Source organism: Scyliorhinus torazame, chromosome 21, assembly GCF_047496885.1.
Source record: "Scyliorhinus torazame isolate Kashiwa2021f chromosome 21, sScyTor2.1, whole genome shotgun sequence".
Lineage (NCBI taxonomy): Eukaryota > Metazoa > Chordata > Chondrichthyes > Carcharhiniformes > Scyliorhinidae > Scyliorhinus > Scyliorhinus torazame.
Window position 1 is genome coordinate 125,494,998 of NC_092727.1, and position 15,702 is coordinate 125,510,699.

The 15,702-nt window shown below is 54.6% G+C and overlaps 1 protein-coding gene across 26 annotated transcripts in view; it reads left to right on the top strand.

Moving 5' to 3' along the window:
• Positions 1 to 15,702, top strand: part of srcin1a (SRC kinase signaling inhibitor 1a) — a 685,230-nt gene that overhangs the window by 614,440 nt on the left and 55,088 nt on the right. For 25 of the 26 annotated variants that reach the window (XM_072487470.1, XM_072487474.1, XM_072487473.1 and 22 more), the window contains 3 exons: positions 581 to 711; positions 10,429 to 10,576; positions 15,308 to 15,364. In XM_072487470.1, coding sequence (XP_072343571.1) covers positions 581 to 711; positions 10,429 to 10,576; positions 15,308 to 15,364 — 336 coding nt within the window. The remainder of the gene's footprint in view (positions 1 to 580; positions 712 to 10,428; positions 10,577 to 15,307; positions 15,365 to 15,702) is intronic. The other variant, XM_072487464.1, reaches the window with a different exon arrangement.

The window sequence follows — 15,702 nt, forward strand, 5'->3', positions numbered from 1 at the left end:
TCACCATTGTCAATTACCAACTTTCTTTATTAATTCACACACTTGTCAGTGACTTACTGGGCCACTTGAAATGAAATGAAAATCGCTTATTGTCACAAATAGGCTTCAAATGAAGTTACTGTGAAAATCCCCTCGTCGCCACATTCCGGCGCCTGTTCGGGGAGGCTGGTACGGGAATTGAACCGTGCTGCTGGCCTGCTTTGCTCTGCTTTCAAAGCCAGCGATTTAGCCCTGCGCTAAACAGCCCCATTAGGGTTATTCAGAGTTAATTACATTGGCTGGAGTCTGGTTTGGGCCCAGATGGGTAAGGTCAGAGAGCCGGGGTGCACTTTACAAAAGATAAATGGCATTTTTTTTAAAGTCTAAAGGAAGTGATTGGATTCCAAACAATTCATTGTACAAAGCACGTGAGCACATATAGATGATGTGATAAAGCAACACATAAATGCCAATGTTTCTGATTGCAACAAGGGGGAGGCTTGAGCATCAATCAAAGACTGACAAATCGGTCAACAGCTTTAACCTCGGTTGACTGTCTTTCTGAAGGAGGTTGGAGTCTAATTTATGTTCTTGTTCACAGCGACTTGGAGAGGTCAGTGGAAGATTTACAGCGAGACTCAGTCCTGAATCAGAGGTTGATCGCGGTGCAGGAGCTGGAGGAGAAGGCATTGGTCCTGCGTCAGTTGGGAGAGACACTCACAGAACTGAAGGGTAAGGGGCTCAAAACGGAAACAGGAGGATTCCCCACTGCCCATTGCTCTGAAAGAGCTGGGGGGGGGGGGGGTAATGACGCAGAGGCAGGAATTTTCTATCCTTGTGGATGTTCACTCCCTCCTTGGAGTATCAGTCCAAGAACTCTGGGGTGTATTTTGCCTACATTGCAACAGCAGGCGGGAGAGTTCAGGAGAGACAGACATGCCCTGGGTCATTAATGCCTCCCCCCCCCCTAACCCCTACCCCCAGCCCAATAGCGACTCAGATGTTTGGATTGTAACAACCCTCCAGGTCAACTAATGGATGAGGGAACAAGCCTTGATTCCTGAGGCAGGTTTGTGATTGGGGGAAGAAGGGGAATGGATCAAAGCCAAATGATGAAGCACCCAAACTCAACTCATCTCCTTGATAATAGTATTTTTCACAGGATCCTTTCTACTAGCGAGTGGCCTGTTGAGAGTCGATCTGATTCTAGCCTGGAATCAAACATGACCATTACCTGGGTATCTTTAACAACATAATCAGATTCTCCTTTCAATAAAACATATAACGCATTACAATAATTCTTACAACTCATTGTAACACAAATATCCCTCTACTAGGACATCCATTAGGAGCAAACATTTCTCTTTGTAAAACTGTATGATAATTAGGGACTTGTGTCGACCCATTTTAGTTTGGAAATCTCTCGACTCGCCAACATTTCCTTCAGCAAAGTCAACCTCAACCTTTCTCAGTGACATCCTTTGTCAAATTAACATTATTCCAAAGAGAACAATTAACCACACAACACTCCACAGGCAAACTTTTCTCAAAATGGCCCTTGTATAGGATTTGATTCAGAATGTTAAATAAATACCATCATGTATCTACTCCTCCTTAGGCCAGTCTTTCTGCAGTAACGGTGCTTTTAACCCGCCCGTTACATTTTCGCGGCTTCCAGGCCAAGGGATCAAAATTCCACTTTTGCCCATCAAGAATATGCTAAACTCAGCCTGGCCCAAACCCGGCCGTACCCAAACCCGGCCGTACCCAAACCCGGCCGTACCCAAACCCGGCCGTACCCAAACCCGGCCGTACCCAAACCCGGCCGTACCCAAACCCGGCCATACCCAAACCCGGCCGTACCCAAACCCGGCCGTACCCAAACCCGGCCGTACCCAAACCCGGCCGTACCCAAACCCGGCCGTACCCAAACCCGGCCGTACCCAAACCCGGCCGTACCCAAACCCGGCCGTACCCAAACCCGGCCGTACCCAAACCCGGCCGTACCCAAACCCGGCCGTACCCAAACCCGGCCGTACCCAAACCCGGCCGTACCCAAACCCGGCCGTACCCAAACCCGGCCGTACCCAAACCCGGCCGTACCCAAACCCGGCCGTACCCAAACCCGGCCGTACCCAAACCCGGCCGTACCCAAACCCGGCCGTACCCAAACCCGGCCGTACCCAAACCCGGCCGTACCCAAACCCGGCCGTACCCAAACCCGGCGGTACCCAAACCCGGCCGTACCTACACCGGGCCCGACCCACACCGGACCCGACTCACACCGGACCCGACCCACACCGGGCCCGACCCACACCGGACCCGACCCACACCGGGCCCGACCCACACCGGACCCGACCCACACCGGACCCGACCCACACCGGACCCGACCCACACCGGACCCGACCCACACCGGGCCCGACCCACACCGGACCCGACCCACACCGGGCCCGACCCACACCGGACCCGACCCACACCGGGCCCGACTCACACCGGACCCGACCCACACCGGGCCCGACCCACACCGGACCCGACCCACACCGGACCCGACCCACACCGGACACGATCCACACCGGACACGATCCACACCGGACCCGACCCACACCTGGCCCGACCCACACCTGGCCCGACCCACACCTGGCCCGACCCACACCGGGCCCGACCCACACCGGGCCCGCCCCACACCGGACCCGACCCACACCGGGCCCGACCCACACCGGGCCCGACCCACACCGGGCCCGACCCACACCGGACCCGACCCACACCGGGCCCGACCCACACCGGGTTCGGACCAAACCAGGCCTCACCCACACACGGCCCGACCCACACCGGACCCGACCCACACCTGGCCCGACCCACACCTGGCCCGACCCACACCTGGCCCACCCACACCGGGCCCGACCCACACCGGGCCCGACCCACACCGGGCCCGACCCACACCGGGCTCGGACCAAACCAGGCCTCACCCACACACGGCCCGACCCACACCCGGCCCGACCCAAACCGGGCCCGACCCAAACCGGGCCCGACCCACACCGGGCCGTATGCACACAGGGCTGTACGCACACAGGGCTGTACCCACACCGGGCCCGACCCACACCGGGCCCGACCCACACCGGGCCCGACCCACACCGGGCCCGACCCACACCGGGCCCGACCCACACCCGGCCCGACCCACACCTGGCCCGACCCACACCGGGCCCGGACCAAACCGGGCCCGACCCACACCGGGCTCGGACCAAACCAGGCCTCACCCACACATGGCCCGACACACACAGGGCCCGACCCACACCGGACCCGAACCACATCCGGCCCGACCCAAACCGGGCCCGACCCAAACCGGGCCCGACCCACACCGGGCCGTACGCACACAGGGCTGTACCCACACCGGGCTGTACCCACACCGGGCCCGACCCACACCGGGCCCGACCCACACCGGGCCCGACCCACACCGGGCCCGACCCACACCGGGCCCGACCCACACCGGGCCCGACCCACACCGGGCCCGACCCACACCGGGCCGTACGCACACCGGGCCGTACGCACACCGGGCCGTACGCACACCGGGCCGTACGCACACCGGGCCGTACGCACACCGGGCCGTACGCACACCGGGCCGTACGCACACCGGGCCGTACGCACACCGGGCCGTACGCACACCGGGCCGTACGCACACCGGGCCGTACGCACACCGGGCCGTACGCACACCGGGCCGTACGCACACCGGGCCGTACCCACACCGGGCCGTACCCACACCGGGCCGTACCCACACCGGGCCGTACCCACACCGGGCCGTACCCACACCGGGCCGTACCCACACCGGGCCGTACCCACACCGGGCCTGATCCACACAGGGCCGTACCTAAGACGGGCTGGATCCAAACCCGGTTGGTCCCAAACATCCACCTTGAAGATTGACACGAGGACCCTCACTAAAAGGACTAACCTCATATCTTTCTGGTCAAAGGCTGCCAGTGTGCATTCCTCAGAATTGAGTTTTAAGGTTTTATTTGCCTTTGGAACCTCCATACTGTAGCATGTCCCATCATAGTAATCAGCCCCAATACATCATCTCCGGCATTGGGTCTGGTCTCTGAGTACAGTCAGTTTAACTGTCCAATCAAACTTTGTAACTTTTCTCTTTCTTCCTTGAAGGCAAAATCATTTTTCTGTGAGGACTTGGCCCCATTTATTGGAAAATGAGTAACACTTTCTAGATGTGATTGTTGATTCAAAGTTACTCCCAACTTAAATCTAATTAATGTCTAACCCTATATATTTAAAGGTCCCAAAGCTGGACTTTCGATCTAAAATTCCCCCTTAACCAAGAGCCTATAGTGTTCAAATTGCACAGAACTTCTCCACAGGAAATCATTGGTGTGCATCATCAAGATCACTGCACTAACAGCAGAACGCTTCTGAGCCTGTTTGTAGCTGAAAAAACCTACTTCCAGCAAGTCAGACCTGAGAAGTACCACTTCCTTCACATATCATTTAATCCATAAATGTATTTGTTTAATTTCCAATGCACCTCTTCTCCATCACCTACTCGTTTCAAAAACATTGCTATTTGAAATTTTTCACTCTTTGAAAATGCGTTTTTTATGTTGATCCACTCCCCACGAATATGCGATTAAGAGAGAAAACAAGGGAGGGGCAGCATGGTAGCACATTGGCTAGCACTGTGGCTTCATAGCGCCAGGGTCCCAGGTTCGATTCCCCGCTGGGTCACTGTCTGTGCGGAGTCTGCACGTCCTCCCCGTGTCTGCGTGGGTTTCCTCCGGGTGCTCCGGTTTCCTCCCACCGTCCAAAGACGTGCAGGCTAGGTGGATTGGCCGTGATAAATTGCCCAAAACAAGTTAGATGGGCTTATTGGGTTACGGGGATAGGGTGGAAGTGAGGGCTTAAAGTGGGATGGTGCAGACTCGATGGGCCGAATGGGCACTGTATGTTCTATGTTCTAAAACTCTTCAAGATCATTTTTCTTGCTGAGAGTGAGTCCGCTCAACATCTTGATCACCAAGTCGCTCTTCGAAGCCCTGAGCCATTAGTTTGCCTGACATGTCCCATCGGGAAGTACTTTCCCCTGTACATACCGCAAGTGTGAAGGAGCTGTCCGTCTCTCTGGCATTTCCGAGTAAACGCTAAATACTTCCAACTATGAAACTTTTTGGGTTTTTTTTACCTCTTATCAACTTATCTTCCAATTTGTTTGTATCCACCAAAGTTTCCAGACCATAATCGACTGGCACTTCATAATGCTTGATCTAGTTAGACTATGGCCTCTACTAGCCCTCCTATTTCGTTCTGGATTACTGCTACATGGCCTCACCTTTCCTTGATCAGAAGTTCCGTTGTCAGCGTGTGATCATTCCCGAGGGCCACAGTCACATCCTGATTAGCTGTGGGACCTGAGACTGCACCTTCCACATACATGAACTCTACCACCTAGGACAAGGGCAGCAGATGAATGGGAACTGCACCATCTGCAAGTTCCCCTCCAATCACACACAATCCTTCCTTGGAAATATATCGGCCGTTCCTTCACGGACACTGGGTCAAAATCCTGGAACTCCCTCCCTAACAGCACTGTGGGTGTACCTACACCTCAAGGGACTGCAGCGGTTCAAGAAGGCAGCTCACCACCACCTCCTCAAGGACAATAAAGGCTCGTCTAGCCAGGAACGCCCACATCCCATAAATTAATAAAACAGTATTTTCTAGCTTTCCACAGTTTAACCTCATTTTGCTCATCTCCAGATCTGTCCTCTTCTTCATATTCTTGAACATTTAGTCAATGTTTGAGTTTGCCACTGGCTTTCCTTGCTTTCATTGGTCACATTCCTACATCACTGGATTCTTCCAGTATGTATGTTGTTCTACTACCAACTTTTGATAGTTGTTCTTTGGAATAAATAGCCCTCCCCTATGGATCACCTTGTCTATCATCTTCCAACCCTTTATCTACCGGATTCTGCTCCTCAGAGCTGTTGAGTCTGTGCGATGAATGGACCCTAATACCCTGTTGGAGAATTACTGTCTTCACAAGACACCATCATTTTACTCAGCTTTCTGACCCTCCCAGGTTTAAAATGTATCTATGATGGTCGAGGCGATGCCATAAGGCACCACATTTTCTGACACTTCTGCCTCGATGAATGCCCTTTGCCCAGCTTGTAGGGTATTCAGGTGGGCAGAAAAGCTGGAACTAGTTGTGGTCCGGGGATGATCACACATCACCATTTTTGGACTTCTCCCATAGACCAGTTAGTCCCTGTCCATTTTTCCATGATTTTATGTACAATCACTCTTTTATCTTTACAGTGTATTACTGTAGACAAACTAAATCTTGTTTTCATGTTTATCAAATGTAAAATTAAATATGTTTCTGTCCTTGTTTCACACCTTTAAGTCCATAGCTACTAGTCTGGTGTTAATGTGCGTCTTACAAAACAGTAGTCTGTGATGGCGTCTCCAATACCTTTGCATCGGTCACATTTTTCACTAATCTCTTCAATAAAGGTTAATTTACTTATCGTCACTACCCCCTGCAGAATTTTAACCTGTAACAGGTTAATTGTCGATGTAACTTTAAGACAATATGCTTTTTTTCACTCAAATGACCATCACCTGATGCCTCGACATTTTTCAACATTCTGGTTGGAGAGGCTAGGTTTCGGTTAAGGGTTGCAATTATGTCCTGATTGAGTAGCTTCAAAATCTACAGACTTTCCAAGGACAATTGCTTTATTATGATCCATGTCCAATATCATTTGTACCTTTTTCACGGATGGCTTGCACAGCAGTGAAGCTTCCTCACTTGATACCACATCTGTACAAATAAAGTGGCTTGCTCCAGCTACGATACAGGGAATCATCTCTCAGTGACCGTAACTGGTTGTCATCCCCGAACCAACTTTATATTCCTTGACCTGACTTTGCTCCTTACTGCTGAGTGAATCCAAATAATGTCTCACCCAATCCATTCCATATACTGTGGACATGTAATTACTGTCTAAAATGGTGCAATTAAACACATCCATGATTGGTACACCCTATGCCAGATAGAAGCTTTTAGTGACCAGCATTTTTCCTTCAGACTGTTCAATATCATCATCTTCCCCTTCAAAATCATGCGTCACCTCAAAAACCTTCATTTTGGACAATTTTGGACAATTAACCGCATCATAACATTTCACATCACCTCTGAACCACCTGTTAATAATTTCCCAGGCATGCGTTGGGTTCATTCGTGGGCTATTATTACTCATTCCTATCGCCTGCCAGATCAGTCAAAAAAGGCCTCCATCCATCTGTAGCTCCTCTGTTGCGCTGAGTCTGTACTGTATATCCGGACAGCCTCAAACTGACGTGAGCACTGGATCCTCCATGTTTTGTCACATGGTTGCATGCCCCATTTCTGGCATGGAAGCCACTGAAATGTCTGCTTTCCCAGGAATGTTTTTGAAGTTTTAGACATCTGATCCAAAATCATGGACGCGATCGAACGGCCACGCTGCGCCTGAGACCCTGGGGACCCCGCTCCCTGGATCTATCCGGCTCGCAAAGCCTCGTCAGATCTAATGCAACCTCGCAAGACGTTGCAATGCAAATCCCGCCCATTGTCGGCAGAATCACTCTTTGGCAAATCTTCATATCGGAGCGAGCCAGCTCGTCTCACGGTAAAATGGAGTTTCCCGAGGCGTTGGGATCTATCCCCTTTCGCCTCGGAGACCTCGGGTGAGTGCCGCGCAATACTGGTCTCCACAAACGGGGACCAGGCGGAACGGCACTCGCAGGGGTCTCTCTGGACAGGATGGTACCCTGACACTGCCAGGATACCAGGTTGGCACTGCCAAGGTGCAAAGCTGGCATTTTCTGGGCGGTGGCGACCGTGGCCAGGGGTGCCCTCCGCGGGTGTTCTGGGGGGATGGCGTGGGAGCCCGATGAACCCCTCATAGTGAGTTGGGGCTGGGTGGTCGGGGGACATGTCGGGGGTTCCAGAGATCGTGGACACCATTTTTAAATGGCATCCCGATCTCTCGCTACACTGAGGAGTTCCGGCGAGCTGTGTGTCCTCGGCCATACATTCCCCACTGAGGCCCCTTATCTAACTCGAGTGTCGTTCGATAACCTTGTCTTTCTTGGCGCTGCGAGCACTGGGAAACACGTAGCTAAACTTGCTCGATATGGGACTTTGTTCCCATTTAGTTAAATCTCGCCCCATATCGCTTTCCGGGAATCTAAGTCCAGTTAAGACTGGAGCCTGCGACACTTTAGCTCAATCCAACATTTGAAAGCAAGCACTGAACCAGGTATTTCCAAATAGAATAATTTCTGTCACCTTGCATCGAGTCTGTTAAGTTCCATGATATGGTCTTCTATGGGATAATCATCAGTCTTTCTAAATTTATTAGATTCTGACCATGTGTACATTTAATAGATTATCTTTCTTCTCAATTTTGTCCATACTATCCAAACTTTTCGCAGTGTCCAACTGACCAGCCCCCAGCTCCAAAAATACTTTGCACCTGATCATAGTTTAGTAACAGGATGCAGCCTTAAAAACTTCTGTCTCCGAACTACAAGCCCAGTGTCGCCGACTCCCTTTGTACACTTTTAACAAATAAGCAATTATTGACCCACTTTTATACTCGTGTCAATAAACCAAAAATCAATAAGTTCAACACAAATGGGAGGAGGGGGTGACAGTTACTGATGGGACACTGCAACTACAACAAAACATCAAAAAGGAACTTAAATTAAGTTAAAATTCCATTCCCCGGGGGTGATGACGCACCCCAGCCCCTGCGATGACCACCGGTCACGGAAAGCCTAAAGCATGCCGGCGTGCACTGTGTGCTTCCTCTCCAAGACCACCCCAGTCTCCGTAGAGGAGCAGACAGTCGAATCAGATGTTCCTCTCAGCCCCCCCTATCTGGTCCTTGACCCTCTTTATAAGATACAGGAGCAGAATTAGGCCACTCACCCCACTGAGTCTGCTCTGCCATTCAACCATGTTTGATATGTTCCTCATCCCCATTCTCCCTGTAGCCCCTGATCCCCTTATTAATCAAGAAATCTCCTTCTTAATCAAGAACACCAGATTTGTACTGGAGGTGCTGTTACGTACACGCTCTACAACAAGAGCTGGAAGGTGGAATGAGACAGAGTAGTTCTTTCTTAGAACGTACGAACTCGGAGCAGGAGTCGGCAATTTAGCCTCTCGGGCCCATTCCACCGTTCAATACGATTATGGCTCATCTCATCCTGGCCTTAACTCCACCGTCCTGCCCGTTCTCCATAACCCTTCAACCCATTCCCAATTTATTCGTGATCCCAGTCCTTAGCCAAGCAATTTTGATCACCTGTGAATCTTTCACACCATAAACAAGAGACCATTAACATGGAGTAGGGTGGGCTGGGAGAGTGATGTTGATGATATTAGATTAACTCTCAGGCCTGATTTAAATTCCAACGGCTGACTTAAACCAGACAGGAATTAGAATGGGATTGGAGTGGAGTTGAAGAGAACGTTCTTCATCCAAAGGGTGCAGAGGGTCTGGAACTCACTCCCTGAAAGGGTGGTAGACACAGAACCCTCATTGAAAAAAACATTTACCTGGATATCCACTTACTGGATTATGGACCAAGAGCTGGAACGTGGGATTAGGCAGGATCGCTATTTTTCAGTTGAGACAGACAAGCTGGGCTCCTCCTGTGCCTTACCTGTTCTGTGATTGTATATGGATGACCAGGGGGCTGGGGTAGAGGAGAGGTGAGAGCAGCATCTTCAATGTAATGCTTTCATTCATTAGTTACAGATAGGATGATTGACCATGTTGGGACTTTGAAGGAGAGTGGCCAGGGAGTTGGCGACATAGTCCTCTATTGGTCACAATCCCGTCACAGCTGTAATCCAGAGCACAAATCACCTCAGAGTTTGTTGTGGGATTCTTAAACTGGAATCCTGGTGGAGTCAGACAGGCGTCCAGGGTGACAATGGAAGCCAGCGTCCATCTTTCCAGAACTTGCAACTAACACCCAAAGTCCACTTTAACCTCCAGGATGAGCACGATTTAAAATTGGGACAATCAAACGAAGCCTCATGAGAATAAACATGATCCACATGACCAAGGTCCAGAGAACTTTGTTTAGACACACAAACGTCCATAGCATGGGCTCTCTATGTTCCTTTCTCTGTCTCTTTCTTTCTCTCTCTCTATCCCTCTCTAGATTTCTCTCTGCTTGTCTGCCTCTTCTACCTTTCTCTTTGTTGTTCTGTGTCTGTGACTCTGCCTCCCTCTATCTCTCTCTCTTTCCACCCTACTCCAGGAAGCTGAAGTACAAATCAAAGCTGAGGCTGGGGTTTGGGCCTCTGGTTGGAAAGATGTTGTCCCCGTGTCTGTCAATCTGATTTGATTTGTGTGTGTGTGTGTGTGTCTCCAGCTCAGTTCCCCAATCTGCAGAGTAAAATGCGGGTGATCTTGCGTGTGGAGGTGGAGGCAGTGAAGTTTCTGAAAGAGGAGCCTCACAGATTGGACATCCTGCTGAAACGGTGCAAAACCATCACTGATGCTCTGGCCACATTGAGAAGGTAATGTGACCGACGCTCGGGCCCCTGAAACTTTAAATGATGGAAAGCCCAACGTGCTGGATTCTCTGATTGCCGACGCCGAAATCGAGTTCGGCGATGGCCCGGAGAATCCCAGTTTACGCCGGAATCAGGGGCGCCGTTTTTGCGATGCTCCGCCCCCTTAGAAAGGGCGTTCTCCTCACACCATAGGGACGGCCTCACCTGAGGGCCTACCCCGATGGGCGGAGTCCCCGATGGCGTCGCTTGCGTGTGCTCACACTGTTCGGGGTTCAGCGCCGCGCGGGGGGGGGGGGTGGGAGCCGTTCAGCTGGATGGGGGGGGAGGGGAGGGGCTGGGGGGGACTGGTGGGGGTTAGTCCAGGGGTGGCAAGGCTGGTTACAGGGGGGCGTTTTTTGGTAGGCCGTGTCCGCACGCGGCCAGTGCCATTTTCCGGCCGTATCCGCAGGTAAAGCCGGGGGCCTTTCGCTACGCGGCTGCTAGCCCCCCCCTCCCCCCCGATGGACAGAGGATTGGTGCGGGGGCGGCGCTGGCTTTCTGGTCGGAAGACCTGATGGATCCTGCGGACATAGCCGCAGGATCAGAGAATCTAGCCCAACATCTTTAACAATTCAGAAACTTAGTTAAGAGCCACGATCCGTTCAGGTCAGCATGTCCTGGTTGATGGAGCCTACACATGAATTGATTGATGCCTTGAATTTTACTGAGATTGTTGGGATTGGATTCACAAAGGCCATTCAGTGACTGCTTGTAGATTGGACCAGGACTCAGAGTAACACAAGAAAATAGTGTTGCCAGCCCTCCGAGATTGCTCTGGAGCACCCCCTGCCCCCGGAATTAAAGATTAATAATTAAAGATAAATCTTCTGAGCTACTGGGGGAGAAACGTTTTTGCAAGCATTGAAATATAATCGTACTTTGTTTAAGTTTCTTTGAGTACTTTTATTTATTACTTATAGGGGACTGGGGTGAATTGAAGGCTAAGAGTCAAGAATCATCCAATCAGCTAAGAGAGTCCCTTCGCTTTCCAAAGGTGTGGGAAGGCAGGGCAAATGGATTTGCTGAACAACCAATGGCAGGGGAGTGGGGGTGGCGTGGTTAAAGGAGAGATGTCATTAATAAAACGGAGTTGACAGCCACTTGGTAGGAAGTCTTTGGGGAATTGCTGAAGTTCCGGTTCTTCCCAGGTAAAGATGCAGCTGGGGATGTGGCAACAGGCAAGATTTTCAGGCCCCACCAATGGCAGGAACGAGATGGACAAGGGCCCGGGAATACCGTGGCTGGAATGCTGATCTTCTGATTTGGATCTTGTTTTTTGAAAATAAATTTAGAGTACCCAATTTAGCGCGGCCAATCCACCCAGCCTGCACATCTATGGGTTGTGGGGGTGAGACTCACATGGACACGGGGAGAATGTGCAAACTCCACACGGACAGTGACCCTGGGCCGGGATCGAACCTGGGACCTCGGCGCTGTGAGGCAGCAGTGCTAAGCACCGCGCCAACGTGCTGCTGGTTTCCATTGATGGCCAGTTTTGCCGAGATAGCTTCAGACCCCCCCCCCACCCCCACCCCCACCCCAACCGTCACCCCCCCACACCCACACCCCACCCCCCAACCCCACCCCCAACCCCCCCCCATCCCCACCCTCGCCCCACCCCCGCCCCCACCCCCACCCCAGCCCCACCCCCACCCCAACCCCAACCCCACCCCCAACCCCACCCCCACCCCCACCCCACCCCCACCACACCCCAACCCCCACCACACCCCAACCCCCCACCACACCCCAACCCCCCACCACACCCCAACCCCCCCACCCCCACCCACACCCCAACCCCCACCACACCCCAACCCCCCACCACACCCCAACCCCCCACCACACCCCAACCCCCCCACCCCCACCCCCACCCCACCACACCCCCAACCCCCCCACCCCCAAACCCCCCCACCCCCAACCCCCCCCACCACACCCCCAACCCCCACACCCCCTCCAACCACCCCCCCACCCACCCCCCACACCCCCTCCAACCCCCCCCACCCCCCACCCCCCACCCACCCCCCACCCCCCCACCCCCCACCCACCCCCCACCCCCCCCCCCACCCCCCACCCCCCCACCCCCCACCCCCCCCACCCCCACCCCACCCCCCCACCCCCACCCCCACCCTCACCCCCGCCCCCACCCCCACCCCCACCACACCCCCAACCCCACTCCACCCCCACCCCCACCCTCGCCCCCACCCCCACCCCCAACCCCAACCCCACACCCACTCCCACTCCCACCCCCAACCCCACCCCCACCACACACCCACCCCACCCCCACCCCACCCCCACCCCCACCCCAACCCCACCCCACCCCCACCACACCCCAACCCCCCCACCACACCCCAACCCCCCCCACCCCAACCCCCCCCACCCCACCCGCAACCCCACCCCCACCCCACCACACCCCCAAACCCCCCACCCCCAAGCCCCCCCACCACACCCCAAACCCCCACCACACCCCCACCCCCACCCCGAACCCGACCCTCACCCCCAACCCCACCCCACCCCCACCACACCCCAACCCCCCCCACCACACCCCAACCCCCCCACCACACCCCAACCCCCCCACCACACCCCAACTCCCCCCACCCCAACCCCCCCCACCCCACCCGCAACCCCACCCCCACCCCACCACACCCCCAAACCCCCCACCCCCAAGCCCCCCCACCACACCCCAAACCCCCCCACCACACCCCCAACCCCCCACCCCCCCACCCACCCCCCACACCCCCCCCACCCCCCCACCCCCCCCACCACCCCCACCCCCCCACCCCCCACCCCCCCACCACCCACCCACCCACCCCACCCCCACCCCACCCTCGCCCTCACCCCCACCCCACCACACCCCCACCCTCGCCCCCACCCCCACCCCACCCTCACCCCCACCCCCGCCCCCACCCCACCACACCCCCACCCCCACCCTCGCCCCCACCCCCACCCCACCACATCCCCAACCCCACCTCGCCCCCACCCCCACCCCCAACCCCACCCCCACTCCCACCCCCAACCCCACCCCACCCCCACCACACACCCACCCCACCCCCACCCCCAACCCCGCCCCCACCCCCACCCCCAACCCCGCCCCCACCCCCACCCCACCACACACCCACCCCACCTCCACCCCCTACCCCACCCCCACCCCCAACCCCACACCACCCCCACCCCACCACACCACCCCCACCCCACCACACACCCACCCCACCTCCACCCCCTACCCCACCCCCACCCCCACCCCCAACCCCACCCCCACCCCCAACCCCACCCCCACCCCCACCCCACCCCACCACACCCCAACCCCCCCCACCACACCCCAACCCCCCCACCCCAACCCCCCCACCCCCACCCGCAACCCCACCCCCACCACACCCCCAACCCCCCCCACCCCAACCCCCCCACCACACCCCCAACCCCCCCACCCCCAACCCCCCCACCACACCCCTAACCCCCCCACCCCCAACCCCCCCACCACACCCCCAAACCCCCCCCACCCCCCACCCCAACCCCCCCCCCAACCCCCCCACCCCCCCCACACCCAACCCCCCCACCACACCCCCAAACCCCCCCCACCCCAACCCCCCCCCCCCAACCCCCCCACCCCCCCCCCCACCCCCAACCACCCCCTGGGTGCAGGTTTAGGACCTAGACACAGGCCCAGCTCCTGTTTCCCACTCCGAGGGGAACTCCAGCCTAGTTCTTAATGCCAAATGGCTTCACCAACTGGATTATTTAAGGCTGGTTATTCAGTCACCATTTTGTTAGCTAAAGGCAGCTGGTTCACATGGGCAGCATGGTAGCACAGTGGGGGGAGGCACGGTAGCACAGTGGTTAGCACTGTTGCTTCGCAGCGCCAGGGTCCCAGGTTCGATTCCCGGCTTGGGTCAGTCTGTGCGGAGTCTGCATGTTCTCCCCGTGTCTGCGTGGGTTTCCTCCGGGTGCTCCGGTTTCCTCCCACAAGTCCCGAAAGACGTGCTGTTAGGTGAATTGGACATTCTGAATTCTCCCTCTGTGTACCCGAACAGGCGCCGGAGTGTGGGGACTAGGGGATTTTCACTTTGCAGTGTTAATGTAAGCCTACTTGTGTCAATAATAAAGATTATTATTATTTTCACTCTCAGTCGATTAGTCTGTCTCCATATCCTTCAGTTCCCCTACCTGGCACGTTTGTTACCTTCAGAACCAAGGCATTTCACTCTCTCCGTCCTTTTCAGTGAAGGAAGTATTTCTTGCTGAACATTTAGCCGAGTTTGTTCTGCTGTTCCTTGCTCATTTCAGATCAATAATGATGGCAACACTTGGCTCTCCGATACCGAACCACTTGGGAATGTGGAAGAGACCCGGAATTGAAGGTGTCAGAGAGTTGTGAGGCTGGAGAAGATGATAGGGACAGAGAGGGGTGGGGCCATAGCGGGATTTGAAATCAAAGATGAGAATTTCAAAAGCAAGGCCTTGCTGGAGCAGGAGTAAGTCAGTGAGCAGAAGGGGGTGAAGAGTTAACAGTTCTGGTCCAAATAGTGTTGTATGTGTAAAACCATCCCATCGCAGACTATTCTTAGATTTGACAAATTCTGGAGCAAGTTACAGGATATCACCGAATCAGAGAATAGTGGTTTGCTCTGCGCATTACAATCAGGGGTCTGTCTGAGGAACTCACAGCAGTAACTTGTTTTCTATCCTTTTGCTTTTCTTGCGTAGTTGCTCACCCCCTAACTCAGCCTATCCTGTGGAAGCCTCTCCAAGACGCTTCAGCAGGTAAACACACCTGTTTTCTACCCTCTTTACCCCCTGGGCAATTTAAGCTTGTGACCTTCTATTCTCCCTGCTACCGCTTGACAACTCCTCCTTCCTTCTCTCGCTGCCTCAAAATGTTCCCTGGTTTCTTTAAGTTTATATATATATATAAAATTAAAAACCATAATGATTGAAAACATGAGGGTTCCTCTGAGCATCAGTCCTGGGTTTAAAGGTTTGTATTTATGTATCTGGCCTGTCTAGCCCATGTTCAGTATGTCTGTTCAGAGTAAGCATTCATGCCTTTCCTGATCTGAGTATGTCCCAAAGAGCAATTAGAATCAATTAATTACTTTGGA